This window comes from Notothenia coriiceps, unplaced genomic scaffold, assembly GCF_000735185.1.
Source record: "Notothenia coriiceps isolate Sejong01 unplaced genomic scaffold, NC01 NC01_scaffold00037250, whole genome shotgun sequence".
Taxonomy (NCBI): domain Eukaryota; kingdom Metazoa; phylum Chordata; class Actinopteri; order Perciformes; family Nototheniidae; genus Notothenia; species Notothenia coriiceps.
Window position 1 is genome coordinate 5,011,602 of NW_011369951.1, and position 27,957 is coordinate 5,039,558.

General features: G+C 40.9%; 2 protein-coding genes across 3 annotated transcripts in view; one reads left to right on the top strand and one right to left on the bottom strand.

The window, feature by feature from the left end:
• The first annotated feature begins 284 nt into the window (after positions 1 to 284).
• Positions 285 to 27,957, top strand: part of LOC104966774 (beta-1,3-glucosyltransferase-like) — a 265,583-nt gene continuing 237,910 nt past the window's right edge. Inside the window, exons 1-2 of the mRNA XM_010796060.1 lie at positions 285 to 638; positions 8,787 to 8,830. Coding sequence (XP_010794362.1) covers positions 575 to 638; positions 8,787 to 8,830 — 108 coding nt within the window. The 5' untranslated portion in view covers positions 285 to 574. The remainder of the gene's footprint in view (positions 639 to 8,786; positions 8,831 to 27,957) is intronic.
• fosb (FBJ murine osteosarcoma viral oncogene homolog B) lies at positions 14,159 to 18,861 on the bottom strand. 2 transcript variants are annotated; one of them, XM_010796059.1, is made up of 6 exons: positions 18,591 to 18,861; positions 18,020 to 18,210; positions 16,533 to 16,913; positions 15,982 to 16,089; positions 15,252 to 15,581; positions 14,159 to 15,088 (listed from the first exon to the last, which is right to left on the bottom strand). In XM_010796059.1, the coding sequence occupies exons 1-6, from the start codon at positions 18,643 to 18,645 to the stop codon at positions 15,023 to 15,025; spliced, it is 1,131 nt and encodes a 376-aa protein (XP_010794361.1). In that variant the 5' UTR covers positions 18,646 to 18,861; the 3' UTR covers positions 14,159 to 15,022. The 2 variants fall into 2 exon arrangements, with proteins under 2 accessions (XP_010794361.1, XP_010794360.1); XM_010796058.1 differs by having other exon boundaries at positions 14,159 to 15,581; positions 18,591 to 18,860.

Sequence of the window (27,957 nt, forward strand, 5' to 3'; positions counted from 1 at the left end):
AATATATCAATCAAAAATAATGACGTAGGCCTAGGCCATTCTTTTAACACAAATGACAGACATTTGCTGGCAACAGCTTATCAATTATAAATCTGTTCTGCTTTGTTTTATATCATTAGCTTACACAATCAGGCTTATTTAGGTTTTAAAAATATATATATATATCTAATCAACGAAGCAATTCATTGGCAAAGTCATCTTTAATGAGAATAATCCTGACGTCGAACTTCTCAAATCCTGGCTGTAGCCCCATTATAGTTATATCTGTATAAATTGCAGAGCCGAACACAACTCTAGTGTTGAGGTTTAATACAGGAACCGCTAAAGCCATACATTAATTAAATTGTGTGATGTTAGCTCGCGCTGCCTCAGTGAGCTCTTCCCGCCAGCAGAGCGCGTCGCTGCGCCTCGTACAGAAAACCTGAAGCCTCCGAGCAGAGCACACTCCCCGTTTTCCGTGAAACTGAGAAAAGGGAAAAGCCTTGTTGTGTTTAGTTTTTTTTTAGCACTGTCAGAAAGCTCATGCACTGCGAGCTTCCTCCACCTTCCACACTGCTCACAGGACTCTCCCAGGATGCTGTCGAACAACCCTCACATCGGGCACAAAGTGGCAGGCTGTTTGATTTTCCTCTCCGTCTGTAAGTAGGAGTCACTTTACTTTCTAATCTTCATGTCAGTGGGCTCGGACCACACAGCTGTGAGGGACGTACTGACACCCTCCACAGTAAACAGTGTGTGTTGTTTGCAAAGGTGAAGCTATGTTTGGGAAGAAACGACAGTGTAGCGTTTTACGATCTTTGAGTAACTGTTTGTGAAGTGCGGAGCCATGATTCGCCTCAACTTCCTGAGGAGTTGAAAGGCGATGTGCACGCCATGTGGGTTTACTAACTGCAAGTTTATACCGGAGTTAATCACAGGAAAAGGTTGGAAAATCTCCTCCTTTTGGAATCACATTTGTGTTTAAAATGTGTTCACGATTGAAAACAGTGAAGTAGCTTCTTCCTGTCATATCCACGGTGCACGAGTGGTAGGCAAGCCCGAGCAAACATGCCCCTAAAGCCCCAGCTACTGTCAGCCTTACCAAGTCAGATTTCTCCCTGTCAGTCTGGATGTATTGTGTACAATGCATTTAGCAACTAAGTAGAAGAGTGAACGACGTGCACTAATTTATTCCTCTGCTGCCAGCATACCCACAGTGCTTAGAGACTACTAAAAAAACGCAATTATGCTTAATTTTAAATAAAATATTTACAAGTAATTCTCGACTTGTGCTTGATCATATGTTTACTTACATTCCATGGAAGTGATTGCTTGATTAGAAATAGTTAATGGCTTGAATGTCAAATATTTCAGGTGATTTTATTTGACCATTTATAATAGAAATATATGCAGTTTGTCCCTGCACATGTTCTGCTATACAGTATCTAATGTATTCAGTGATGTGTCATGTCCATTAGGTTGGGTGCAGCAGCACACAATGAGTGGCTGCAGCTGTGGAGAGAATTACAGTCAGTGACCAATATTGCATTGGCCTTGTGTACTATGGCCGTCCTCCTGGAATGTGGTGATAAATGCTGAGCGCAGGAGACTCTCTGCCTTGATGGGACTGAACATTTTCGCCGTTATAAGAAATGCCAGAAAACACAAGGATCTGCTAATATGTTGTTACTGCAGGAAAAGTGCTACATCTGTCTGGGTCAATAACTTAGGAAATAATGTATGCTTGTGTGTTGAAGACTACAAACAGAGCTAACAGTTTTCAAGGATGGTATTATGGAATCTTAACGCTGCAAGAATTATCTTCAGGTAACAGTGATTTATTAATAATTTAATTCAATCTATAATATTCAGTTTGAAATATACACTTTGCCACCCTAATGCATTGTTCTTCTGACTACTTTTCACCTTATTCACTCATGCTAGACAATTAACTGACATCATTCAGTTTTGCCACATTGACTTTTTTTAGGAAGCACATATCAAATATAATTTATGACATGTTTTACCCTCAATTTCTGGTTAGGGGTCATATAAGGCTTATTTCACTAGTTTATTAGCTTGAATGGGTGAATATTCGATATTAGCAATCCTGAAAATGCCCAAAAACCTGTACTTCAGAGATATTATTAAGGCCTGTTGATATGTCAAAAATAGAGTAGTCTAGTCTGGGCAGTGTGGGAAGCCAGAGTCATTCTTGAAACCACTGTTATCCTGTGCACAAGTGAAAGCTGTGTGTGGCACAGAGTTGAGCATGTTTAGTTGGGCAGCTGACTCTGACAGGGCTGCTCTTCTGCTCCCCCTGTATGTAATATTCATGGACCTAACACCAAGGAGCATCCCAGGTCCAATTTGATGACATTATGGTGCCACCTCTGCTGTTTTTCGATGATGTGGTCCACGAGACATCAACAGACTGTCATTTCTGATGTGCATTGGAGCCATGTGAGTCCGATGCAGTCGGCATGAGGAGCAGCAACCTCCAAGTTGGATGATCCAGCATTCCAGACAGGCCGTATTGCAATTTTGGCAGTTGTGCTAAATCCACAAAGTCTGAATGTGATTGTTGATGTAGGTATACTACTACAATGATGTGTGGTATTTTGGAAAGAGAGAGTACTGAACCAAAATCTGGATTCCATTTTTAGGCTGATTGTTCTGTTTATAATATGGGAACCAACCTCTCATTGGTTAGTGCTGCATTGTCAACTTAGTTTAAGGTTCAATATCTTGAATATCTTATATTTAAGCTTTCACTCAAAATGTTCTTAAGTATTGTAAGGTTATTGTAGATGATGATGGTTAGAAGATAACTTCATTACAGTGAAAAGCTCACAAACAACCTTAAGTTGACAGCCAGCTGTTGTCACACGTTTTTTAAGTGATTGGAGGACTGACATTGCAGACACGAGTAGCCGCATTGAGTCTTCTCAGCATGCTGGGTGAGAGGTCTGTGATTCAAGAGGTTTTCAAGGTCCAGCTGCTGCTGTGGCTCCTGTAAACTGAAAAGCCCCTGCTGAAGTGGATCGGCAGCCATTAGAGATGCCATCCACAGGCAAAACTCTTTTGGGATGCAGCGTCAGTGTTTCCCCTTGTCTTGGAGGGGTGCCCCGCCAACGGAGCCCCGCGCCCCCCCTGAAATTCTTGGTCCTTAAAAAAAAAAATTAAATGTTTGTGTATATCTGTATATATATATATATATATATATATATAGCACCAAATTGCAACTAATCTATATCTACTGTCACTTTTCACATTGAACATGTGCTCTTTTATTAAATAAACTAAACGCTTTCATTTTAAGTTGTGAGTTTAGTGTTTTTGACCCTAAGAAACACTGATGCATTAATCAATAACAATAATCCACAGCTCCTCTCTCTTCCCCAGAGGATTCCCAATATCCCAATGCCACTCAGGCAGCACCCCCCCAAAGCAGTAAACCTAGGGGAAACACTGAGCATATTCTGAAAAGATAACTGTCTATTATTCGTTTAGAAGTGCTTGTGGGCCTTCACAAAAAAAAGTATGTTAACTGTATCAAGATAAAGATGATATTAAGATAATTCCAACCAGCAGCAAAACTGGGTTAAGATTTGCCTGTAAAACTTCTAATTGGCTGCTTCAGTGCCTGAGTGGAAATACAAAGTTTTGATTAAATATGACACAATGCCAGATGAAGCCTGTTCTTCTTGCATACCTAACATCAAATCAGATGCATTATTACAATTGTATGTGCAGTGCATACTGTGTGCCATCTGTGCCACTTCTTTGAGGAGCTACTTTTATTATAATCAGTTGGCTGCGTCTTTCACGGCAAAATGTTTATCATTGAAATATTAATAGAAATAATTTTGTGATTCACTTTAAAGTATTTTTGCCAACAAGGCTAAATCAATCAATGTTTATTTATATAGCCCATCAAAAATGTTACATTTGTCTCAGTGGTCTTCACAGTTTGTACAGAATATCAGTATGACAATACGACACCCTCTGTCCTTAGACCCTCACATCGTACAAGAAAAAACTTCCAGAGAAAACCCACAGTTTAAAGGGAAAAATGGGAGAAACCTCGGGGAGAGCAACAGAGGAGGGATCCCTCTCCCAGGACGGACAGACGTGCAATAGATGCCGTGTGTAAATCGAAAAGATAATACATTTACAACATAGGTAGACCAAATGTTTGGAAAGACCAAATGTTTGGAAGTGCATGTGTCTATAATAAGAAGATGAATCCACGAGGATGTCAACAATCCTGTGGGGGCCATCAGGGAAGTAGTATGATGAGTCAGGCAGGACCACAGTGATAGGTTCAGCCACGACTCGAAGTCTAGGACGGAGGATAGAGGATCCAGGAGACAGGATCCAGCACTCAGGACTCAGGATCCAGGACTCTGGATGCAGGATCCAGGACACATGACTCAGGATCCAGGACACGGGACACAGGACCGCAGCAACAGGATCAAATGGGTTTAATCTGCAAAGGTGTCCTATCATGCAAAATGCACTGATGTCTTTTTATACATAAATATGTGTCCCCGGTGTGTCAGGGAACACACAAAGTGTCAGAAAATAAAACCCTCTCTCTTTCCTCCGTACTCAAATCTCTAAAAACGGGGGTACAACAGAGCTGAACCAGATTTACGTCCGATATGACGTAATATCGGAAATGTGGACCCACGGCCCGATCAGAAAGTTGCTGTCAGAATCAATGCCCGACGTGTTTTGGAAGTAATATATGGTCTTTGTTTACATTAGCAAGCATCAGAGCTAAGCTGTAATGGAGAGAAAAAAAGCAGGAAATAAAGAAGGAACTCTCCTTGTGATAAACCCGCAAGAGAAAAAGCTTTTGAGCTCCATACTGTTTCAGAAATAATCCTTGAAGTGGTTTGGAACATGATATGGAAGCATTTAGCTGTATCTGCCAGTAGAAATCTATCTCTTCCCTCTGCAGCTCACAGTGTGCCTGTGTGCTCAAAAGGGGGCGGGGCAAGCATCTACTGACTGACGATCAGCACTTCTCTAACAGGGCTGAAATAGAGGGATATGAGGGATGTCTAAAATGCATTATCTGTTTGGTATTTTGAGCATAATAAATCAGACATGTTTTTAATATATTTTTATATATATGAGACCCATAATATGTGCCTAAAAATAGCACAATAGGAGATCTTTAAGCAATGTTTGATTAATAGGGACACAGCTGAATCTTTCATTAAGATGTTTTTTTTACACTGAACACAAAGCACATGTTAAATAAGCAAACAGACATGATTTTTTCTACAGGCAACAGAAATTGACAGGTCTGCATGAGTTCAAACAAGTTTCTTATTGAGTTATGTGACTCTATTCCTCGTATGTTAAACTGATAGGGGTCTTAAAAGAAGGAATTCTGACTTTTGATACGTTTTTAAAATCACTCTTAGTCTGGTCCATCACACTTTCTGAGGCATGAACCATATTGCCTGACAAGAGTTTCCATATAGAGCGATTCTGCTAACCCAGAATAGGTTCATTGACATTAATTGATGTCCTTTTTTCATTTAACCCGCAGGTTTTGAAAACTCTTGCTTTCTGCAATATCTGTGCTCAGTTAAAAGGTCAAGGTTTAGAAAAGTCAATCAACATGGTTGTCATAGAAAGGCAAACCTAAATTGTGCCGTGTAGCGAACACCCATCTCCTGCATCAGTCCTTATTGCTACACTTGCATACTTGACACACACCTCGCTACATTTGAAGCAATGCATGCATTGGCACAGAAACATTGGCATTGAAATCATAGAAGCATCCAGTATGGTTGTAATACTTGCGTATACCAATTTCAGTGCTGAGACACGGACCGTTAGCTAACAGCTAGATTCGGCATTCAACACCCGTGTTGTGTTGACTGTGGACTCCAAAACACTGCAGTCATACATTTTGCATGAATAAAGCAAGATGAAAGTTAACTGTGTTACATTTGAACACGCCTTAATGGCAGAAACAAGGTGACATGAGAATCCCATTTGAATCTTCTTCGTCACCACCAGTAGTAGTTCAATATTCTCTCTTTGTATGGCCCTCCACCTGGGGAAGTTAGTGCTTTGGCCTGCATTGTCACTATCAACATTGAGAAGCTAACATGATTTTAGATTTTATTGTCTTTGCCAGATGAAGGCTTTTCACTATTCTCTGCTCTTCGGGGGCTTTTTAGGTTTAAGTTGTCTCATTTTGCCTTTAACACACACATATGGGCATGAGGATTATCAGAGCCCCTTTTTAAAGCTGACACTCACTGCTAATTAGCACTGAAGTAACTATAGCACCTGGATAGCTGCCTTTGTTAATGTGAATTGTGTAGTGCACAATGTGTAGTTCCTCCAAAGTGCTTTCATGTTGTGTCCATTAATTCCCGCTCCTGCTGTACCCATTTAATCTTGAGTGATGTGAAAACTTTTGTCAGACTTCAAATCACTTTCAAAGTAGCAAATCATTTTTTAATTGCTCTGAATGAAGATTTTTTCAAGTAGTTTCTTAGAAGAAAATCTTTCAATTCTTATAAAGACAAATCGTAGTCCTGTGAAGTACACACTATACATATTTTCTCTGTACACCACCAACTTGATTCTCTCCCATGGTTACTGTATGTGCACTTTGTTTCCTGGCTAATTCCATCAGCCATCTGCTTTTATTACAAAGACAATATAAATTGAGATCTTGTTGAAAGGAATTCATCAAAACCACCCTGAGGTTTCAGCGTGTAAAGCGCTTTGCAGAGTTTGTAAAATCAAAGCAAGATAGTTCTCCTCGGTGCGGCTCATTTTGAAAACATGGTTGGAAACAACAGACTCAATTATGTAGGCTGGAGAGGCGATGAGATGGAGGTGCTCCGATCAGCAGTCCTGACATTATGTAGGGAGTTACTTTCCCACTCTTGCTCATTGTGTCTCAGCCTCTCCCTCTCCAGGGTAAGCTGTGAAAAGATGGGCAGAATGAGCAGAATGTATTGTGGACATATTCCTGTAGGAAGCTTCTTTTCACTTCCACACGTAGATGCCAGGTTACAATGTAGTCAATCTCATTATACAGAGGTGGGTTTTAAGAATCTGATGTTATGTTTGTACACTTGGCAGCAGGAAATCAGAGACATTATATTTGTATTGTTTAAGCCTGAGTTTGGTATAGCTGGCTTTTTTTTTGCTTTAAAAAAAAGAGGCGTTGTAATGCAAATCATTATATTTTCCCACATTAAATTGGTTTTTTTCAACATGCACATGCTTTACTTTTATTTAGAAGCCATAATGTTCTATCTTGAAGAGATCAAGGACACTTAAAATGAGCAGTAGATAAAAACAAAGTTAATTACTGTGAAAAACATCTGATTGGTGTTTGGAAGAACAGGAATTTGTCAGCATTTCGAGCTTGACTTTTCCTTCTTGACATTGGAGATGGCAGTGGACAATCGATGCTCAAGGTCTTGTTTTGTGTTCAGGGCCATTCATCCATATCAGGAGACAGTGTTATCAGTTGTAATGCAAATGTACAGGTTCCCCCTTTACATTATGATGATGTTTAACTTCCTATCCGTGTTGGGATATATTATTCTCTATATTAAACAATTGAATGATTGTAATTGTTTCAGCATCGTTTCAGCAGCTCTGATTGTGTTTTACAAACATACTCTAGTTAAACTATAAACTGCAATGTTCTTTTATATAAAAAATAAGCAGCTTTGGAAAGAAAATGTGTTTGAACATACGATTCTCTTTTTGAAATCTTAGTGTATCTTTCTGTGAAAATCTGTTTTAAAAAAAAAGGTGTAACTGTAATTACTACCTTCTTCATTTGGTTATTTTTACTGAGCAGACGTCTTCTCTTTGAAAAGAACATGCACCGAATAATCCTTTGGCATGGTTGGCCAAATTGGACTTTGTTATTTTTTTTTGTGCTTTCATGACATGAATAATTAGGTTCATTACACTGTGCGTTTGTTCTGAACTGATGGCTTTACTCCAGGCTTTACACACTGAAGTGTTTTGAAGTTCTATCAGCTCCTCTGAATAATTTAATAAGAGGGTTTTCTTGCTTTTTAAGCCAATTTACAGTAGCTGGTCAAAATTACACAGATTGTATCCTTTTTATGAAATATGTTCCTATTTTATATACTGTAGGACTTTTTGTGTGGACATTGGATATAATACTACTACAGGAATTTCTGCTGGATTGTTTCTAGATACCTTAGCTTTTAGTTTTAATCAACGCTCTCAGTGGCTGGCTAATGGCTGCCGCAGCAAGCCAGGAGGAGAGAGTGTAACTCTTTCTCAGGTCTATTACCTAGTTAAAGTCAGATTCAAAGCTGACTGATGTTGGAGTGCAAGCTGCCTGATTTGATGTAAACGGCTGTGTGAATTAATTCTCTGAGACATTGCTGTTTTTTTGATGTATTGATTTGAAATCCTGGGAATCTTTCTGAGAAGATTTTCCTCGTCTCAGAATCGATGGCAATTTAATTGGATAGAAGCTCTCAGGGCTCTAATTATAAACTTGAATAGATGAATGGTGCTCTCAACGATCCAACACATACTCCGCACGAAGGACTTAGGCTCTGAGTTATCTTTTTAATTGTAATTTTTTGTGTATTCCAACTATAATGGCCTATAGCAGTCTTTTGTTGTGTAGCCCTGCCTGTGTAAGGCAGCTTTTAGACAACCTTGATAAAAGAAGAGCCTGTTTATGGTTCAGTTTCAAAGGATTTGCACCTCTTTTATAACATTTTCTTAAAGAACAACAATTCTCTTTTCTTTTCTTGCAGTTCACATCAACTTTTCTGCTGGCAGCACCGGAAAGGGCTCACAGGTAAGAGAAAACATTGGACTCCTGTGATTCTTTATTTCCTGATTGCAGATCAGTCTGAACTCCTGTGATTTGGCTAGTTTCTTGGTAATTAGTGTTAATCATTCATCTGCTGGTCTCATCACCTCCATTAAAGCCTTAATTACCTGACCACCTTAAATAAACAATATTGCTGTTTTGAAAAAGGATTGTCTATTGTCCTCCAGATGAAGCCACAATGCAAATTATTTCGCTCTTTGATTCTGCATTATCTAATTCTGCAGTTGCTGCTCGATAAATAATTAACATGTTCAGTTGCTCTACTTCTCATTGGTGTGAGAAGATGTTGACAGTAAGTCTCCTGGCAGAGTTGCTTAGCATCACAGAAATGGGCAACTTATTATCTTTCCACTGATGGCAAGCGCTGTTATTCCCAGCTGAGGTAATTTCTTTTTTTTCTTTTTTTTGTCACTTTAAATTCTCATGTTTGTTTTTTTTTAATTTAAAGTGAAATTGAACAAAACGCTGCATAAAAAAATATTCTGTTAGATTTCATTATCAGTAGCACACAAAGGTATTGGTCTATAATCAGATTTAAACAGTTTGCTTACGTCTGTTCGATTCTGTAAGATAATTGTGACATGTTATCAGTATGCCTTTTGCTCAGTCAAAGCCCAGGCTCGCATAATATCAACATTGTTAGTTTTCTTTTCTCCTTTTGAATATTACTATTAGGGACAGCTGCCTGTCAAGAGTTATAAAGCAAATATGTAAATGACATCCATTCTGGAGAAGAAACCCATTAAAGAAATGAATATAGTTTTTGCAACAACGGAAATCAGGACCCGACACCAACACTGCTCCTAGGGCTGTGTATAGCTTCCCACTGCTTTTAATACTAGGATGGGTTGAATGCAGACTCTAAATTACACTGTGTGCTTTATACACGAGTGTCACAATTTAAAATTTGATTTTGATTCGAATCCTTCATTTCCAAGTAGAACCAAGCATAGAGCACAGAGGAGGCAGAGGAAGTGTAACAGGTTTATGGCTCGTGTCACTGTCGACAGAGATGTGTGGAGGAGAGGGGATGACCAGATACGACAGAGGGAAGAAGGGAATGGAGAGCTGCTAGACGGCACCGCAGGCAGTGAAAGCATGGGAGAGTTTGTCAGCAGGCCTTTTATTTAACACTTTCCATAATGTCTTTCAAGACTTTGCCCCAGGGAACTACCTTCAATTCCTAGTGTTGTGCATTGAAACATAGCGGCAACCTACGTTGATTTAAAAAGTGTGGTTTCTTGAATAGCCAATTGAGGCTGGCCTCCAAGAGAGTCAATCTACTAAGAACCTAATGTTAAAATGCCCAGCTTTACAGCAGAAATGCAGGTTTCAAATTGTTTACAGCCTTTTATCCAAAAACGGACCATGTTTCCTATAGCTTACCTGTTTAAATATTATTAAGGCTTACAGTTATACCTAATAAAAGTTGTGAATACTTTGAGTGATAGCTGGGCCCCTTTACTTGGCTTACTGCTCTGTCACCCGGGCCCATTATAATATCAATTGGACAGCACAGGAAATCAGAGGTATGCAAGCATAGGCTATATAATACAATTTATATTCATCCACAATGTCTTTCTTCTTTTCTTTGCTTAATTATGCTGTTTTGAATTGAAGTCCGTGATGGTTCAGGTCTCATGGTTTCAGGGGCGACATTGGTATCGGGACACATAGACAAGGTAGCAGAGGGAACACAGGAAGTTAAAAACACAAAGAGAAAAACAGTGGCAGACCCATGCCATGATTCACTTCGGTGGTTTGTCTCATTTACTCTTCCAGCATGCCCTGTATTTTTAATGAATTCACAATACAATTTTTAACATCGCTTTTTGACAGCAATCCCCCAGTTGGAGAGTAAGACCAAAATGTGTTTTACACTTCGTATCTGGTGTAGTCAGTATTATATTTAGTGTCTTTTCACAAAGCCCACCTGCAGTGAATACCTGGTTGTTGACCTGTTTTTGGTTCTCCTGAGCCATGAGAACAACATTAACAAATTAGAGAAGAATACAAATGTAGGTCATGAAAGCACTCGTGTTAGTTATAGAAAGTCATAGCAGTAGGCCGGGCAGACATTTACATACTCCTGAGAAATTAGCAGACTCTAAACTTTGCACAACATATTTATTATTTCAAAAGTAAACCAGTTCCTGAATGAGGCAATTCATTATTGCTCTTTCAACCGAAAATGATTGCCTTTCAAACAAAGGTGCAATGAACTGTATGTGGGACCTTTCTGTCAGTAATATATTTTAGTACAACAAATCTGATTATATATAACAACAAGTATCTTAATAGACTACCAGATCAAAAAGATAATATGTGTTTTGGACAAATCAAATATCAATTTTTTTTGGAAGGGGGCAGATATGTATTGGATTTGTTTCTCTGGAACTTGGGTGTCCAACACCTTTAGTCATTAAATTAAACAAGTTGTTTAGAAACATATACAGTTTTCAACTCACAGGACTGATAACAGACAGTGGCTGAATTTGCAATTTCTTTTTGTGTTTTTTTTCTTTTCTTTTATGGCAGAACATCAAGAAATAAGTGGATTGTGTATAGACAATCCACTAATATATAGAAAGTATTTACCTGGCTTCTGAGAAGATGACATTGTAGTATTGTATATATTTAACTAATTTGTTAGCACAGCATTTAGAAAACACAAATGTATCTCTTTTTAAGCACTGTTTGTGTAGAGCCTGTTTCACATAATGTTGTGCCATGGCATGCAGTGGTCAGCATTGAAGATCTGGCAATAACTTCAAACATCTGGGCTCATCCCATCACGAATAAAATCCGGCTAAATCTGCAGGTGCGTGTGCGTGTGTGTGTGTGGGGCTGATATCCGAATGCTAAGTAGCAACAACCAAACTAGCATAACACTTCCATCAACATGTTTTATAAAATTGATAAATAATATTTTAATGTGTTTCCGCATCCCGTGGCTGATGTTTGCTCCCTCACGGTGGGGGAAAAGATGATCCTCTTTTAAAGGTTGCAGGCAGGATATTTGAAAAGATGCTCTGCTTTGATCAGTATACTGTAGTTGCATCTAACGTTGCTACGAAAGGCATGTGATATGTAAAGCAGGAACTACGGTTGCAGCAGTAATTTTCTGTGGTTGTCTTTGAACACAGTCTGTGTCTTGCATAGAGACACGTTTAAAGTGGACCTATCATGCTATATTTGAAAAATATATTGTAGGGCCATACCTATATAAAACATGCCTGTGGTTTTTTTTCAAAATACCAAACAGATCATGCATTTTAGCCATGCCTCATTTTGCTCTATTTGCTCTATTCCAGCCCTGTTTTTGCAAGGGCTGGAATTCTGGATTCTGTGACGTAGCTTTAAAGCAGGACCACGCCCCCCTGCAGGAGAGGGAGATCAGCTGCTGGGCTCTCAGAAGAGGGGGAGGAAAATAGATCTCCGCCCTCCGTGTTTTATTCTTATATGATATATAGAGTCGTTATTCATTTGTTTTAAAGCTCAATAAATAACAAAGAAGAGCTTTGACCGGGACTTTTCTAATTTTGTCCGGAAGATTTCAACTTTAACGGATATGTTGACCGGCGAAAACAAATCTAACTGAAACTCTGCCACACGGTCCCCTCGTCCCTTGGAAGAGGCGGAGAAGTGGGTGTTTGTCGTCTGCTGGTGGACTAACCGGAGAGAATTACAGCGAGGGAGGGATTGCATTGAATTACAGCAGCAGGAGCAAACGCTTGCCTCGGGGAGGGAGAAAAAGAGCCAGAGCGTCCAAAGCGGAGAATAAACAGAAGGGCAACCATGGCAACCATGCGCGGGAAGTCTTCTTCGCTGCTTTTGTGGCAGGACTACAGCTCCGCTTTCGAGCGGCCTCTCATTCCCCTGATAGGTGGAGAGTTGCCCATATAGGCGGAGCACCCCTTTTCTGACGTCAGAAACATTCAAATCTGTATCAGCTCCGTTGCAGCCCCGTTTTTAGTATTTGGGTACGGAGGAAAAGAGAGAGGGTTGTATTTTCTGACACTTGGTGAGTTCCCTGGAACACCGGGGAAACATATTCATGTACAAAAGTGCATTTTGCATGATAGGTCCACTTTAAGTTCCTCCAACTCTCGCCCCCCTCCTCCTTTGAAGACGGCCTGAAGCCTCTGATGATTGGCATCAGTTTGAACTTAGAACGACTTGGATAAGTTAGCGAAGACAAGCACAGGTACCGTGATTATCTGCTGCTTCAGGGCTTCATAAACAGGCTAAACAACAGGGTAGTACAGCTTTGCGATTGTAAGCAGAACTGCCTTGATCTCATGCACTAAGGACTTCCAGACTTTGAGAAGAATACAGGAGGACAGCACAGTGTGAGAAATTATTTACACATTTCCTGCTGAGGGTCTTGCAAAGCCAATGGAAAAAGTAGTTCCTGTCACTTTGGCACCATATTGATGTTCTCAAGACACATGAAAACACTTTTAAAAGTAATTGCTGGGCCCAAACAGGACACTTTGTTATATAAGGGGTGACTTTGCCTTCAGGGATTGTTCCTACTAAATGGGGGGGGAAAGCAACAACAACTCTTACAAAATTCAGAAGAACACAACCAGTTCACCAGAAGTAATTGAAAGTGCCGATCTTTGTTAATTCATTGAGCTGTTTCATGGGTTTTCAAAGCTAAATGGTAGCTTCATTTAAAACAAACATTTTCTTAGGGGGTTCATCTTAAGGCTTAGCAGTGGAAACGGCACAATAATTTGAATTCAAAATGATGAGGAAATTACACTAAACAGTCCAACCTTGTAACCCAGATAGGAGACACTTTTTAGACCTTCCACCCTTTTTATATTTAAAGATAACCATCTCTGTGCACTCAACCTTAAGTGCTATCAGTTGTGGACGTAATGAAAACTCTTGAAGGAAAAGAGCTGCTGCCTTCTTACACAACCAACTCAATTGAAGTCATTATGTTGGTTTGAACAAAAGCATCTTCTCTGATGTGTGGAAGTTTACTTGCTTTCTGCCAAGCATCACTTTAAATGTCATTTGTGCTGCTTAAACAGCTGTCACGTTATGGATACAAGCTTTTCATTCTCCAGCATTCCCTAGGACAGTTTAGCCAGTCGGTAGATCAATTGTATCTACTGACATTATCTCTTACCTGAACCCTAATATCAAAACAACCTTTATTTGTGAGACCTCACAAATAAAGGTTGTTTTGATATTAGGGTTCAGGTAAGAGATAATGTCAGTAGATACAATTGATCTACCGACTGGCTAAACTGTCCTAGGGAATGCTGNTGTCCTTGTATGAAAGGGTGCAAAAGGGCTTGCTGGTTGGGTCAGTCACTCAAGGTCCCAAGGGCTGGTGGGGGTCTTCGGGCTCTCAGGGTTTGAAGACTTCAGAGAGAGGGAGAGGAAGAAACACAAGACAGAAGAGGAGAAGATACGCAGACGGCAGAAGAATTAAAAAAGAAGAAAACACGAATGAAGTAAGCACAAGAATCAGACGAGGCTCGGATACTCAGATCCCCGATATGCCAAGTCCAAACAACACACGCAGAGGCGAAGGGAAGTCGAGCAGATTAAAGATTAGAGGTGAGCGAGAAACCATCAGTTTGTCTTTCACAAAAAAAAGACCATGAACAAAATGTCCTTCGACCCCATTTCAGATTTGCACAAATAGATTCAGCAACAGGAAGAAGGAGGAAAGGGATGGAATAGGATGAGAGCAAGAGCACTTGAAAAGTCAACCGACAGAGGGAACGAGGTGGGGGCACTGGTGCTGGTTGGATCATTAACTGAGCGATGAATGTTCATTGTTAATTCATCGTTTACATCAAATCATTTTAAGATTTGCAATGTGGATTTTTTGACTGTTTTTATTCACGTATCTTGTTGCAGCTATTCCAATACAAAACATTAAATGATTTATGTATTGGTGGTTAAGGTTAGATTTAATGTAACTAATGTGCAAATATATGGCTCTTGATTGGAATGTGTAAACTTTAACCCCATCAGATACAAACTATATTCTTCAATAAGTGAGACTGATGGGTTCTCTGTATGTACTTGCCTCAGCCTGTACTTCCAGCGGGCATAATGTGTGTGCATGTTGATATGTGTGCGCGTGTCTGTCGGTCAGTCAGAGTGCCAGCAGCGAAGGCGAGTTCAGGGAATCAGACGACTGCTCGCTACTGCTGTTCCGCTGGTTGGCACTGACCCCGCAGGCTCCCTCTGGGTAGGTGAACACAAATGAAGATGTGTATGAGGTGTTGTAGTTGCCAATGGCCGCTTCGTCATGGTTACCACCACCACCACCACCACTGTCGCTGGCCATGAAGCACGGCCTGCCTGCTGCCGGCTCACTTGAGCCATAGAAAGAACGAGAAAACTCTACCTCCTGCATTATCCCTGGCGGAAGCTGCTGCTGGATCGGAGGCTGGGACTGTGTGGAGGCCGGATGGGCTGTGTAGGCAGGAGGCAGATAGAAAGAGTCTTCCCTCACAGCCAAGCCCACGATGGAGACCGGAGGTTGTAAGGTCACGGGAGGGAGCTGGAGCTGGACTTGAGGCATCTGCAACGAGCCCTGCTGTGATGCCTCCGTGTACGAGATCTTACAGGACGGCTGGTGGGCCACCAGGACAAACTCCAGACGCTCCTTCTCCTTCTGCAGCTCAGAGATCTCAGCCTCCAGCTCGGCCTTCTCCTCCTCCAGGATGTCCGTCTCCTGTGGGCATGAACAGAGGAAGAAAGAAAAAGGAACAGGAGGGTAACACAAAGGATGGTAGAGGAGGGAAGAAGATGTGCAGAAGAAAGAGAGAGAAAATGTGTTAGTTACTCCAAACCTCTACTATAGTGTTTGTGGGTGGATGTATCCATCCCAGCAAAAATACCTCCTTCACCTGCAGTTAAATATGTAGGTTGGTTTATGTAAGAGACCATTAATTAGTCCGTAAATAGTTTGTATTGAGGACTGTAATTTTCATTACCACAGCTCAACACCCCATTATCATAAACCATAATCTAACATGTCCACATTTATCAACACACAATGCAATGCGAGGGAAGGTAAAGTATGTAATTATGATCACTACTCATTCTGGTAGTTAAAACAAGGCCTAGCTCACCGACTGCAGTCTGTCTGTGAGATCTCGTCTGCGGTTTCTACATTTAGCGGCAGCCAACTTGTTTCTCTCTCGCCGAACACGCCTCTTCTCCTCCTCCTCAGGTGTTAGCTATGTTGAAGGAGAAAAAGATCAAACAGATTAAGATCAAAGTTTTATATTTTATTGAAAATATTTGTATATTGTGTTTGGACTGTGTCAGTGTGACAACACCAGCTGTGGTTGTCTTGAGAGCAAAATGCCTTTTTTCAAAAAAAAAGTTTCCTAAAAGTTTGGGCGGAAATGCTTATCCTCCCCCCACAGACCCCAACATATACCTGACCTTCTCTGACAAAACTTCATACTAGCATATGCATATGGTCAGCATTCAGTAGACTGGAAGTTACTCTTTTTATGCTTGTTACCTATGACCGTGAAAGTGTTTGTGCACACTACTGCTCATCAACACAGTAAACTGTGGTTGAATCTGATTGTTTTGACCCCAATGTAAACAATGTACCTATACTGTATGTGTAACATGTCAACAAACAAACAATTCAAGCACACACACTTACTAACACACCAACATCTCCATCCTCACTCACAGACTCCTCTCGGGTACGACGGCTGCGGGTTCTGGATTGGCGGATGGGGCCTGGAGCTGGGCCTTGAGTGTCTGAACTTGTGGGGTTGAATGCAGACCCTGAGGAATAACTGGGGCCTGGCATGTCATACGGGTCAACCAGTGACACTGGCTGGGTCATTGTTGTTGTCCCAGTCCCACTCAGGCCAGAGGCCTGGGAGGAGACGAGGGTTGGCTGTACCATCCACTGCAGATCCTGACTGGTGGTGATGGCGGTGACGGTGGGCACGAATGAACTGGGCATTTCCCCTCCGACACTGGTCCCTGGCCCGATGCCCACAATGCTCAAGCCAGCTCCTGCTGAGACACACTCCTGTGCAGGAAATGGAAAAACTGGTTTTAAACATCATCTTAAGCCGTAGGTTAGTAAACATATTCAGACAAACATGCGTAGAAATGCAGGCAGAAACAAGCTTCGATCAACTGCTTTCTTAAAGTGTTTGTCATATTTAATAAAAACCTATTGGAGCCACGCAAACCGCATTACAGGCAACTTAAATAACCAAATGCTGCTATCAAGGTTCCAATTGTTAAAAACCAATATATTTCAACTCAATTTGAATTAAGGACAAATACAAATGAATACATGAAATGACATAAAATTTTTGTAATTTATTTTTATAATATCCTTACATTTTAAATGTGGTGGATATTAATTATTAGCCTATTTTAATAAATCTTTTAAACTTCCTGCCCCTGTTTTGGTATAATTTAGGAAGCCTTTTGTAATACCTTGGTAAAGATCAGTATATTTGCTGGTTTTGAATCTTGAACTGTTTGTCTCACAATTGATATATTTTAGGCTTGTATAAATATACAATAAAGTTTAAATCTTTCGCTTGTGTTTTGTGTTTTATTTTAGATCAGGAAGGAGAAGGTATTGCATTAGTTAATGTTCATATAAAGCGTGATAAGACGGACAGGCGGCTCGACCAATCATCTCTCTCATAGAGCGTGGCCCCGCCTTCTCCCCCCTCCTCGTCACACCCCTGGTGTTTCCCTTGGCAACGCGACGTAGCACTCCAAAATAGAACAAGCATTTACGTCACGGCGAGGCTCCGCTGCTTACGTACGGGGGTTCCGTTCTGCGGTGTGCTGTAAACTGAGCACGTTGTCATAGCCTGAGGGCTGCTGCCGGGACTACTAGGAACAGATATACCTACTATATTAAGACTGAATTATATATTTAGCAAAATAATGTTTTATCTGAACACCCAGTGGCAGGAGCACCGTACGTTGTACGCTATTGATTTGTCTATTATTATGATAGCTTAGCCAGATAGCCTATGTCATAATGTCTCAACTACAAAACACATTGCTAAACTACCACAAGACCTGCTGTAGTTATGAATAAATGCAAATATAACAGCTTTAACATTGTTAAATGTATTGTTGCTATTATTTTGAATGTTGTCTTACCTGTGGAGCAACGGTGGTCCGTGGGCTTCCGAAGGAGTCCACCGAGGAAAGGTACTGTGACTCTATAGATGGAGAGGAGCTCCCACGGGATCCGCTGTCTGGGTCGCCGGGGAACCCTTGGTACATCTCCCCGGAGGGACCGAGAGAGAGCAGGACTCCCGCAGTGAGGTCTTCTGAGAGCGCGGGGTTACCTGCAATGGCAGGGCAGTCCCACACAAAAACATAACTAAAGGAGAATGATGTGACAGGCGTTGTGAAGTTAGCCCAACCAAACCTACATTGATAATGGATACAAAGTTGGATAAACCCACCATAAGTTTTAGCCTCATTGTGTGTGCATGAATAAATGAATCGTTGAAGAATATTCCTAAATCCAATTTATGTTATGCCTAACAACATGTTGAGGTATTTTGTAAAAGCAAAGAAAGCACGAAAGTATTTATTTGGTAATCTCTTAAGAAGCGAAAGATGTGTATCCTACTTATTAATGTTTCCGACCTACTTTTAGACTCCATTTTTTTTATCAAACACATAGACACATCGTCCATAAAAAAAATCAATGTTGACTTACCGTTGCTGATCTTTTTGCAATTTCCTGGTAAAATGCTCTTCCAAAAAAGTTGCATGAAGAAGCTTAATCCAGTTCCCCGCGTTTACGGGGAAGCGTCCCAATTCAATGTGTTAAAAGTCCTCTCGTTTAGCTTTAAATCCTCGAAGCGTGGTCCTTTATCCGCTCGTCAAATGTGCGATTATGTATCCATAAAGTCCACTCTATGTACGCTGGAGGACGTGAAAAGTGACCTGTTACGGTACACAGTAGCAGATCTGGTCCTATGAATGAATCCATCCTCGCGGAGAACCAGAGCCTTTCTAGAGGTGGAGTTCCTCTGACGTACATGCCCATATTTGGACCGAATGTTGTGTTTGGTATCCTTGGTGACGTTGAGGGATTCCCTCTCCCACAGAAATGGACCAGAAGCTCACCTCGCTGTCGGATAATAATAGATGTTTTAGTACTATCATAGGCACAAGATATTTCTCACCGTCTGACTATTTCTGAGAGGAAATTTTAAGAAACTTCGGTAAGATAAATTTGGAAAGTATCTATTTATGACAATCTATGCTGGAACATTATTTTGGGGCATGTAGGTTAGCCTACGTCAATACATTATAACAGTTAGGCTACTATTACATAAACGGAATAAATAACATGCCAAAGCCACTATAGTTTGTCTGAATCGAATACCAGGTTCGCTTTAGCAGCATGGTAAACAAGATATGGCTATACATTATAATGCAACACACACAAATGTATGTCCCTCTCTGAAGGAATCCTGGCAGGCATTCAAGGGAAACCCTCCTGTAAAGTTTCTCAGGACACGCCCTGGGGAGTCCTCTGAGTTTGAGGAGCTTAACGTAATGTGAGGAAAGACTCCTTTTCACTTGTGTCTGAACACGCCCTTTACATGGAGGCAGGCACGGTGCCAAGTAGCCTAGCCTTTATTTGCCACAGGTTTGCAACGCAGCATCAAACCTACGCTAGGCTATAGCACCGAATAACATACAATTTCAGATACATATTTAGTTGTAATAAGACTCTATGAAACAGAAGCAACAATATCCTCATTACAATGAACAAAAACATGAAATGGTAAACAGTATAACTCTATCATGGACAGTGGGCAGCAGTGACGGAAATCGGTTCCTGTCATTGCAAACATCACCCGTTGGAGCAGAAAGTGATTCATTATGATAGCCTACATGAGGACACAAGTGGGAATGTGGCAGCTGGGAGGCTGGCTTTGGTGGGGGAGCTTGCGGGAAAATCGGATGGCAAGTCATGAATGAAAATCTAAAATTCAATGTATTTTCGGTGAATGTCAAGGGGCGGGCATGCTGCTGTGTAAAGGACTACAGCTACTGCTCATGTGTGTAAAGGCATGAGCAAAATGGAAGAGTTGGGGATAACAGCCAACAGGTTATTAGTCAGCAGCACTACAACAACGTCACAGACGAGGATCCACGGAGGACGTGTGTGTCCCATCCGAGCTGCCGTTACCAGTGCCGCTGAACCGGCGATGACTAACTCGTTGATGTAAGTTGTTCATGGTGTGGAATTGTTGAGGTGGATAGCTGATAACGCAAGCAAACAGCCCACATTCATGGGGAAATAAATATACGATAATTCCACGACATTCCGGGGCGAGGGTATAAGAAATCACAGAGATAACTGGTTAATATCACCCTTTGCTGCTTAAAATACGTTTAGATTTAAGAGTAACACAATCAAACACGTGTCCATATCTTTATACAAGGCAAACATATCACAAACACTCACGTTAAACAGGTTTTCAGGCTAAAAGTAACCGGTACCATGTGCTATCCTCGAGACTGAGTGTGTGTAGCGTTGTTCTGTCGCCATGGATATGCTGTGCCTCTGACGTATACAATTTGGTCTTTTTTGTTATGCTGCCTGGCAACAGGTTTCCGTGGTAACCGGCTACAGCAGGAGCAGACAATATGGCTTCCGGATTCTTTCTGTGCTGGATATCCGAGGAAAGCTGAGTATACAACAGGCAGCAGCGACTGTTATTGTTGTTTTAGCACAGTTTTAACCGTCAAAGCCCGTTGCTCGTATCTTTGTAAAATCAGGGAAGTTACGTTGAACTAGTTAGCAGTTTACTAAAACGTTGTTTTGTACCATTTACTCGACGTGCTTGTGAAATGCTTCGAAACCATAGACTGTATATATCAAGTTCGAAGCGCACGGTAGGCCTACATGTTGTTGTTACTGTATCGCAGATGTGGAGGAGGATGGGCTACTCCGATGTTTTGCTCGTGGATAAAGTTAAGTAGAAGTTTGACTATTATACAATGGGGTAACGTGTACCATTTTTTTTAAGTAGCCCACAACAGGGGAAGTTATGTAAATATTCGACACTGCGAATGACATTCAATATGTTTATTTGAAGGTATTAGTGATTAAGATTCACCGATTGCATCGGTGCACCGGTATAAACGTTCAAGATGCGAGTGCACCGGTTGAAAGGGTGCACATCGGCTACAGTTTGGGTTGAACTCGCGATGCATCGATTGTGGCGTCTCTTTGCATTGGTACAACCCGATTAATTCATATATATAATATTATCCACTCATCCAATTGCAGCACTCTGCAGAGACGATCTTTGATCTTTGCTTCGCTACTACGGAGCCCGGGAGCTGCGTCAAAGTTATCAACAAACCAGAAAGTTGAAGAGAAAGAAATACACAGCGCACCGAAAAATAAATATAAAGCAAACGTTTGGCAACAGTTTGGATTTTTCAAACAAGACGGAGAACTTGACAAATCACAAGCTATTTGCAAACGATGCCGTGCCGCTATAAAGTACACGAGTAGCACAACGAATTTAGCGACGCACCTACAGAGGCGACAAGGGGTGGATAGTACGTCTGCGGCTGCCTCCCCATCCTCCTCGGATTCAGCTGAAGCTAACCCGGCTATCCCTGGCGGCAGCAAGACCGGTGAGCAGCATATCCAGGGCAGGCCCGGCTCCAGGATGAAATGATTGAGGGGGCTGTCAAAAAATCAGAGGGGGCGATTTTTTTTCACAACAACGAAAAATACTGGCAATGTAATTAATTGACACACCAAGCTTTTTTCCTTCTCACTGCTCTACAATCTCTTTGCTTCTTTTATTTTTATTCCGGATTTACCTCTCATTCTGTTCTTTTCCTCTGATCTTTAATAATAGATAGTACATTATTAGATAGCTGCACTTTGGTTAACAAACTAACATTGATTTCCTCAATGTATAAATTGACAGGCTCTGTAATTATACCATAACCTTTTATCCTATCCCTTAACTCGTCTTCCTATACAGATTTACTTACTTACTTACTATCTACTCTAGTGATGTCAGGATTAAAGAACAATTATTTTCAGGATTGAATGTTCAAACCAAGGCTTAAAACCTGGCACTTCATAAGAAAGTGACTAATATATAAAACAAATATAATATTGGATCAAATATTACACCAAATGGACAGACACAGATTAAAAATAAAGTCCCCTGGTTTGTCAGAGTCTAACTGCCAAGAGAAAAATCCAATCAATGTTCCAAAATCCGTCACTAGATGTCGCTCATTGTAGCAATACGGTTTATATAATACATAGGCCTAACATATTATTATTATTAGAATTATTATTATATTAAAAGGCCTCGCTTTTGCAAAAACCTGATCCATACAGGCATTGCAGCCCTAAATAATAACAAGTAACATCATGTGTGGTGCTATCTATAGTTGCCTGTCTTGTTTGTTGTTGATTTCATATTGTTTTCATAGAGCTGTGAAAATGAATTTCCCCCTGGGGACAATAAATCTAATCCAAACTAATTTAATATTCAATCCCACACTTGGCGATTGAGAACATAAATTCGTAATTTACCTCGTTTAAAGCACTTTTGTTGTAATACTATGGATTTAATTGACACTACCAAAAGTTTCTTTTGTCCAATATCTCGCGGGCAGGTACATTGAATTAGAAGAAGAAGAAGTAGGTAGAAGAAGAAGTGGTAGAAGAAGAAATACGCTAACGCTACAAAAAGGCAAAACACTGTTACTCTGTTTTTACTGACATGTAACGTTTTATTTCACCTTGCTCTATGTTTTTTAACCCACATTCAAAAACGGGAACATCTTCGGGAGTTTCAACCGGGTACCGGCCACCGAAAACGGGGACTTTTCCCGGAAAACAGGGACGTTTTGGTCACCCATCCGACTGTGTTTACAGCTAAGCACACATGCTAACATTAATTAAGACTACAAGCTCACTTGGGTTTGAGGCTTTTTTACACGTTTCTTCACTGCCTGCCCGCATACTGTATCTGATCTAAACATAGTAACGTGTATTGGGGAAGATAATTATTTAAAGTTATTATTTAAATTGTGACATTTATTGTAATTTTTGATGGATGAATGATGCTCAAGGTGAGGGGGCAAAGAATACAACTGAGGGGGCAATGCCCTCTTTTGCCCCCTCGTGGCGCCGGGTCCGATCCAGGGGTGAAAAGTTAGGACGATTCTAAGTGCCCGTGACTTACAGGGGCCCATACAAGTAACCAATGTGATATCTTTTCATGGGGCCCAAAATCTCTGGCGGCGCCCCTGACGGGCCCTACACAAGGCGGCGTGCGTTGACGCTTGCCGGCGGGCATGTCTGAAGCTAGACCAACAACCAATAACCTGAATCTCCCGCTACGCTTTGCTCCCACAATGCAGTTCGGCGAAGCGTGACGTCACCCCATTCAAAGTGAATGGGCAGAAGCGTTGAAGCGTCAACGCACGCCGCCGTGTGTAGGGGCCGTGAGTGTATGGCAACTTTTTTTCACGCTCCGCTGCAGTGGCGGCGCCAGAGATTTTCTTTTAGGGGTGCTGTGGGGTAGCTTGACGTTTCACAGAGGGTGCTCAAACATTTAGGGTTTTCCCTTAATCTACCGGGTGCTACACTTGAATTTTCTACTGCTACACTCCCCACACGCACATACATAGTATATATATTAGAATGAAGTCTCAATAATCAGCTCACGGCATATAGGTGTAAGCAGGGATAAAGGGCTATTTTTTTAAGTCGGGGGTGGACCTAATATCCTCAAGGGGGGGTCCGGGGGGCATGGTCCCCCGGGAACATTTTTTTTTTAATATTGAAGTTAAATGCATCCACCTGGTGCACTTTGAGAGCAAAATTAAGAGATCTATGGATACATCTCTCAACACCCATATGAAACAGAACTGGGCTTTTTCTTGGATATTTTACAAATCATTCCCCTTTTAAAGTGTATTCTTGTTTTACTGTCATGTAGTATTTCATAATTGTTTTTCATTTATTCTCTTATTGTTTTATAACTATAATGATCATATGAAGGTGTGCCTCGGAAATAATTGTTTACATAAATCGTGACCAAACCATTTGAGACCCACTGAGATAACTTAGACTAAAGTTAACTATCTAAACACTCAGAGAGTCCTTTAGCTCACCTGAGTCCCTCAGTCTGACAGGAGAGGACATTCCCTTCACCTTGTTGTAGAAACAGCTCATTATATCCGTTAGTGCAGCTAGCTATACAGATGCCAACAACACGGTCCCTGGCACGGTGTGCTCTCTCTCCCTGTCTCTCGCTCGCTTAATCACACTAAATGCGCGCCTGCCACACACACACGCAGAGCCGAGCTTGAATGAAACACAGAGACCCAGAAGTACTTGTACTGTACCGTGGCATATTATTTTCGAATCAATCATTTTTCAAATTATGAATTTCATATGTAAAAGTAAATAAATACATACATTTCTTGAGGGTGCTTGGGGGGTGCTATGGCTATCCTAGGGGGAGTTTCAGCACCCCCTAGCACCACCCTGGCGCCGACTGTGTGGTGTCTCCACATCAACCAAAACCCTGACTATTTCTTTCAACTCAGTATTCTACATTCTTATATTCAACAGAAAATCATTAAATATCTTATTTTTAAAAGTCATTTTCTATCAGCTGTGCACTGCTACTATCTACCAATTGTGGACCAATAATATAAAAATCAGCGAATTAGTGTTGATACTGCAAGGAGACATATTGTGTGAGAGAAAATTGAAGATGTTGTTTTAATTGCTGATATATTTATGAATCCACGTCACGTATTCAGTTTCGGTGGCAGTTCCTCATGTTTGTCTAGAAGTCTTCTCATCAGTGCTCTATAAATAGAGAACTACCGGCGATTGGGCTAATATTTAATGCAGGCCGAACCGATATATTACATGCGTTATGTGATGACTTTTAAAAGAGAAAAAGCAAGCACACTCGGAATAAAGTATTATTTATTTTATATTTTTTTTACAGATTCATATCCGGCATATAAACACCATATCCAACGTGCATGCGCTAGACAATTCCAATCACCAAGGCTTAAACCATAGCTGAGGATCTTGGGTAACTCAGTTCAGTGGGTATGTATCCGGTTATTTATTTTGACGGTTCAGTTCTGAAGATGCAAAAAGTCAGTTCCTGACAGATGCCAAAAAAAGCGCAGAGAATTATGAGAATTAAAAAAAAAAATAAAAACAAGGAATAGGATTGTGTGTTATTGTTGAGTAAATAACAGTGTGTTATTAGAAAAGAATAACCAAATTAAGAAGGAACAAAAACATTTCTCGCGACGGCAAAAAAAGTCAGACATTCATACGATTTAAAAAAAAAAAACAATAGTCGTGGCCTTGATATTGAGTAAGAACATGTTTTTATGAACCACACAGGCTTCCGGTCTTCCCAAGACGCCCCGAGCGGTAACAAAAAGACGTGTTGGCAGCAGCGAAAACTAACCAATAGAAATACATTGCCTTTTTAAAATCCGAATCAATAGATTAAATGTTGTGACTATACAACGAAATGCCGTGAGACTGGGTGGCCTGTGAAGTGATTACATAAACAAAATAACCTCTGAAATTGACAACCCAATTCCAAAATGTGCTTAACAAAACACTAAGCTTGTGGGCCTTGGCTCTGTGGCTCAAGGTTGGTTAGGTGCGATGGTCTTCCTTAAGCAGGGGAGGCCTGGCAAATCGCCCACTGCAGGCCAGCATCCTGCGTTGTGTGTCGCCTGGGCAAGAACCACTTCACCTCAACATTGCTCCTTGTGGGGATTTGCACCAGCCCAGATATGAGTGTATGTAAGTTGGCTTTTGGATGAGAAGGCGGGCTAACAAGTGACTTGAAATGTAAATCGTATAGCATGCTAGCCTCTCCAGTATGCTAGCCTCCCGGGGATGCTAAAAGCCCCAGTGTGAACAGCTTCGCAGCTAGTTGCCTCTAGCCTGCCACTTCAGTTATAGGGCAACAACCCATGTGCCAAGCCTTAATCTCTATTAGCTAGCGTATAGGGCGTTACCCTCTAAGCTAGTTGCCTGTGTTGCAGCTCTCTCCGCTTTCAAACCTGGCATCCCAACTGCAAGCAACCCAGCCTCGCAGTCCAACTTTTGCTTAAGAGGGTTCTCTGTCTGAAGTTGTGAGATTAAGTCCTCTTGCCTGTTATTTCCGGCAGTCGTTTCCCAATGTGCAAAAATTGTAATTATAGTCATTATTGTCATTATAATTGTAAATGTTGAGTTTTTGTAAAAACAAAATGAACCAAGCGAACCTTCTGTTAAAATTGTGTTTCCAATAATAGTGGGCATGTATTACTATTATGTTCAAAGTATTTTTTTATAAATAAAAGGGTCACTGTTGAACAGTTTTATTCCTAAAGGAGAGTTGGTTGTATGTTATTTATCTGTGGAGTTATGGGGGATTCTTAACGTACACTGGTGTATTGAATGCTTTTTCTGAGGTGGGCTGTAAGCCAGAGAGGATTTAACCCAGACTTGTTACAACTTGTGAAATGATAAACAGTTTAGTTTTAAAATATAACTTAAAAACACACCCAAATACAAAAAACACCTTTCGAATCGATATTTTTTTTAATTTTCCCCAGTCCTTTCTTCCCTTTTTTAGCCCCTCTTTTTCTCTAAATAATATTTGGCTGTTTCTGCTGAAGATAACTGATTTGAGAGAAAGGCACTCCAAGTAAATGACCTAATACTAAGCTAAAGAATGGATCATATTCATCTTGAAGGAACTTATTTGCTCCCACAGCACATCACTAGAATCTAAAAAAGATTTATTTTCGTGCCTAACTCAATATCACCTCTCACAGGCGAGTTATCTCACACACTTTACAATAAGGCCCAAACTTGTGTGAAGAGAAGAAAAACTCCAGAATGGCAAGTTTGAGCAAGTTGATTCAGTCTGCCTTCAAGCAGAGAAAGCCAAGAGCTCAAAACTTTGAAGGGAGTAGCTGAGTTCCTAGTCTTGCAGTTTTTTGCATGGCCAGAGAATTATCTAAATGTTCAGCATATTAGCCAGTTGAACAGAAGGAATAATTAGTGATTGTTTAAAAAGAATTCACATAAAAGAACTAAAATGACTCATCGATATGAGATTTTCCATGAAAGGAACGAATGGCTTAGTCGCGCAAAATCAGACAGAGAGCCTGTAAAGGCGCCTAACTGCGGCCATGGACAACTCAAAAAATAAGTCACAAAATCTGACACTGAGGTGGTCCAACGTCACCGCGGCCAGATGAGCAGCCGCTGACAAAGTGTGTTTTCCGCAGCGCGAGGACGCTACACCATGCAGAACTGAATTGTGCGGCTTATCATCGTTGATTCGAGAACACACAGCAAGACAATCCTCGCTCTCTACACGCAGAGGGCAGGTCGCCAAAAAGGCCCAAAACGGGTCATAAAAAAACAAACAACCCGTACCTGTGCACCCGCTACAGCAGTGGAACAACTTCCTGGCCTGGACACCAGTTGCACCTCACCGTCGCATTCGCTGTCTATTCGTCGTACGAAACGGTTAGCACGCCCAACTCTGGGATTTAACCACGGTCCACTCTACATCGACGTACTCAACGTGACTGTGTGATGGAGCGTATTAACGAGAGCGTCGGCAGTCCCCAACCGCCACCCAACAATGCAACAGGTGTGTTCTTAAAAGCTGTATAATTTAAAACCCCCAGACATTGTACTGGTACTGGGACAGTTTAATAATTCAACCAGTTGACACTATTAGCGAATATCTATAGCGTAAAGCATCAATTGTGCAGCACATCAAACTTACAAGGCTCTGCGTCATATGAGAATATTTATCGTCAAATACAAGAAAACCTATTGTATTGATTTCCAACATGTGAACGCAGTAGTTTTTTCTTATTTGTTATGGTCTTTCAAGCAGGCTACTAATAAACGGAAATAAAAAACATATGTTTAGATCAAATAAAGTGTATCTAATCTTTATTATCTTAATTGTAATTCAAATAATATACACCAGTCTTTATATATTAAATAATCCACA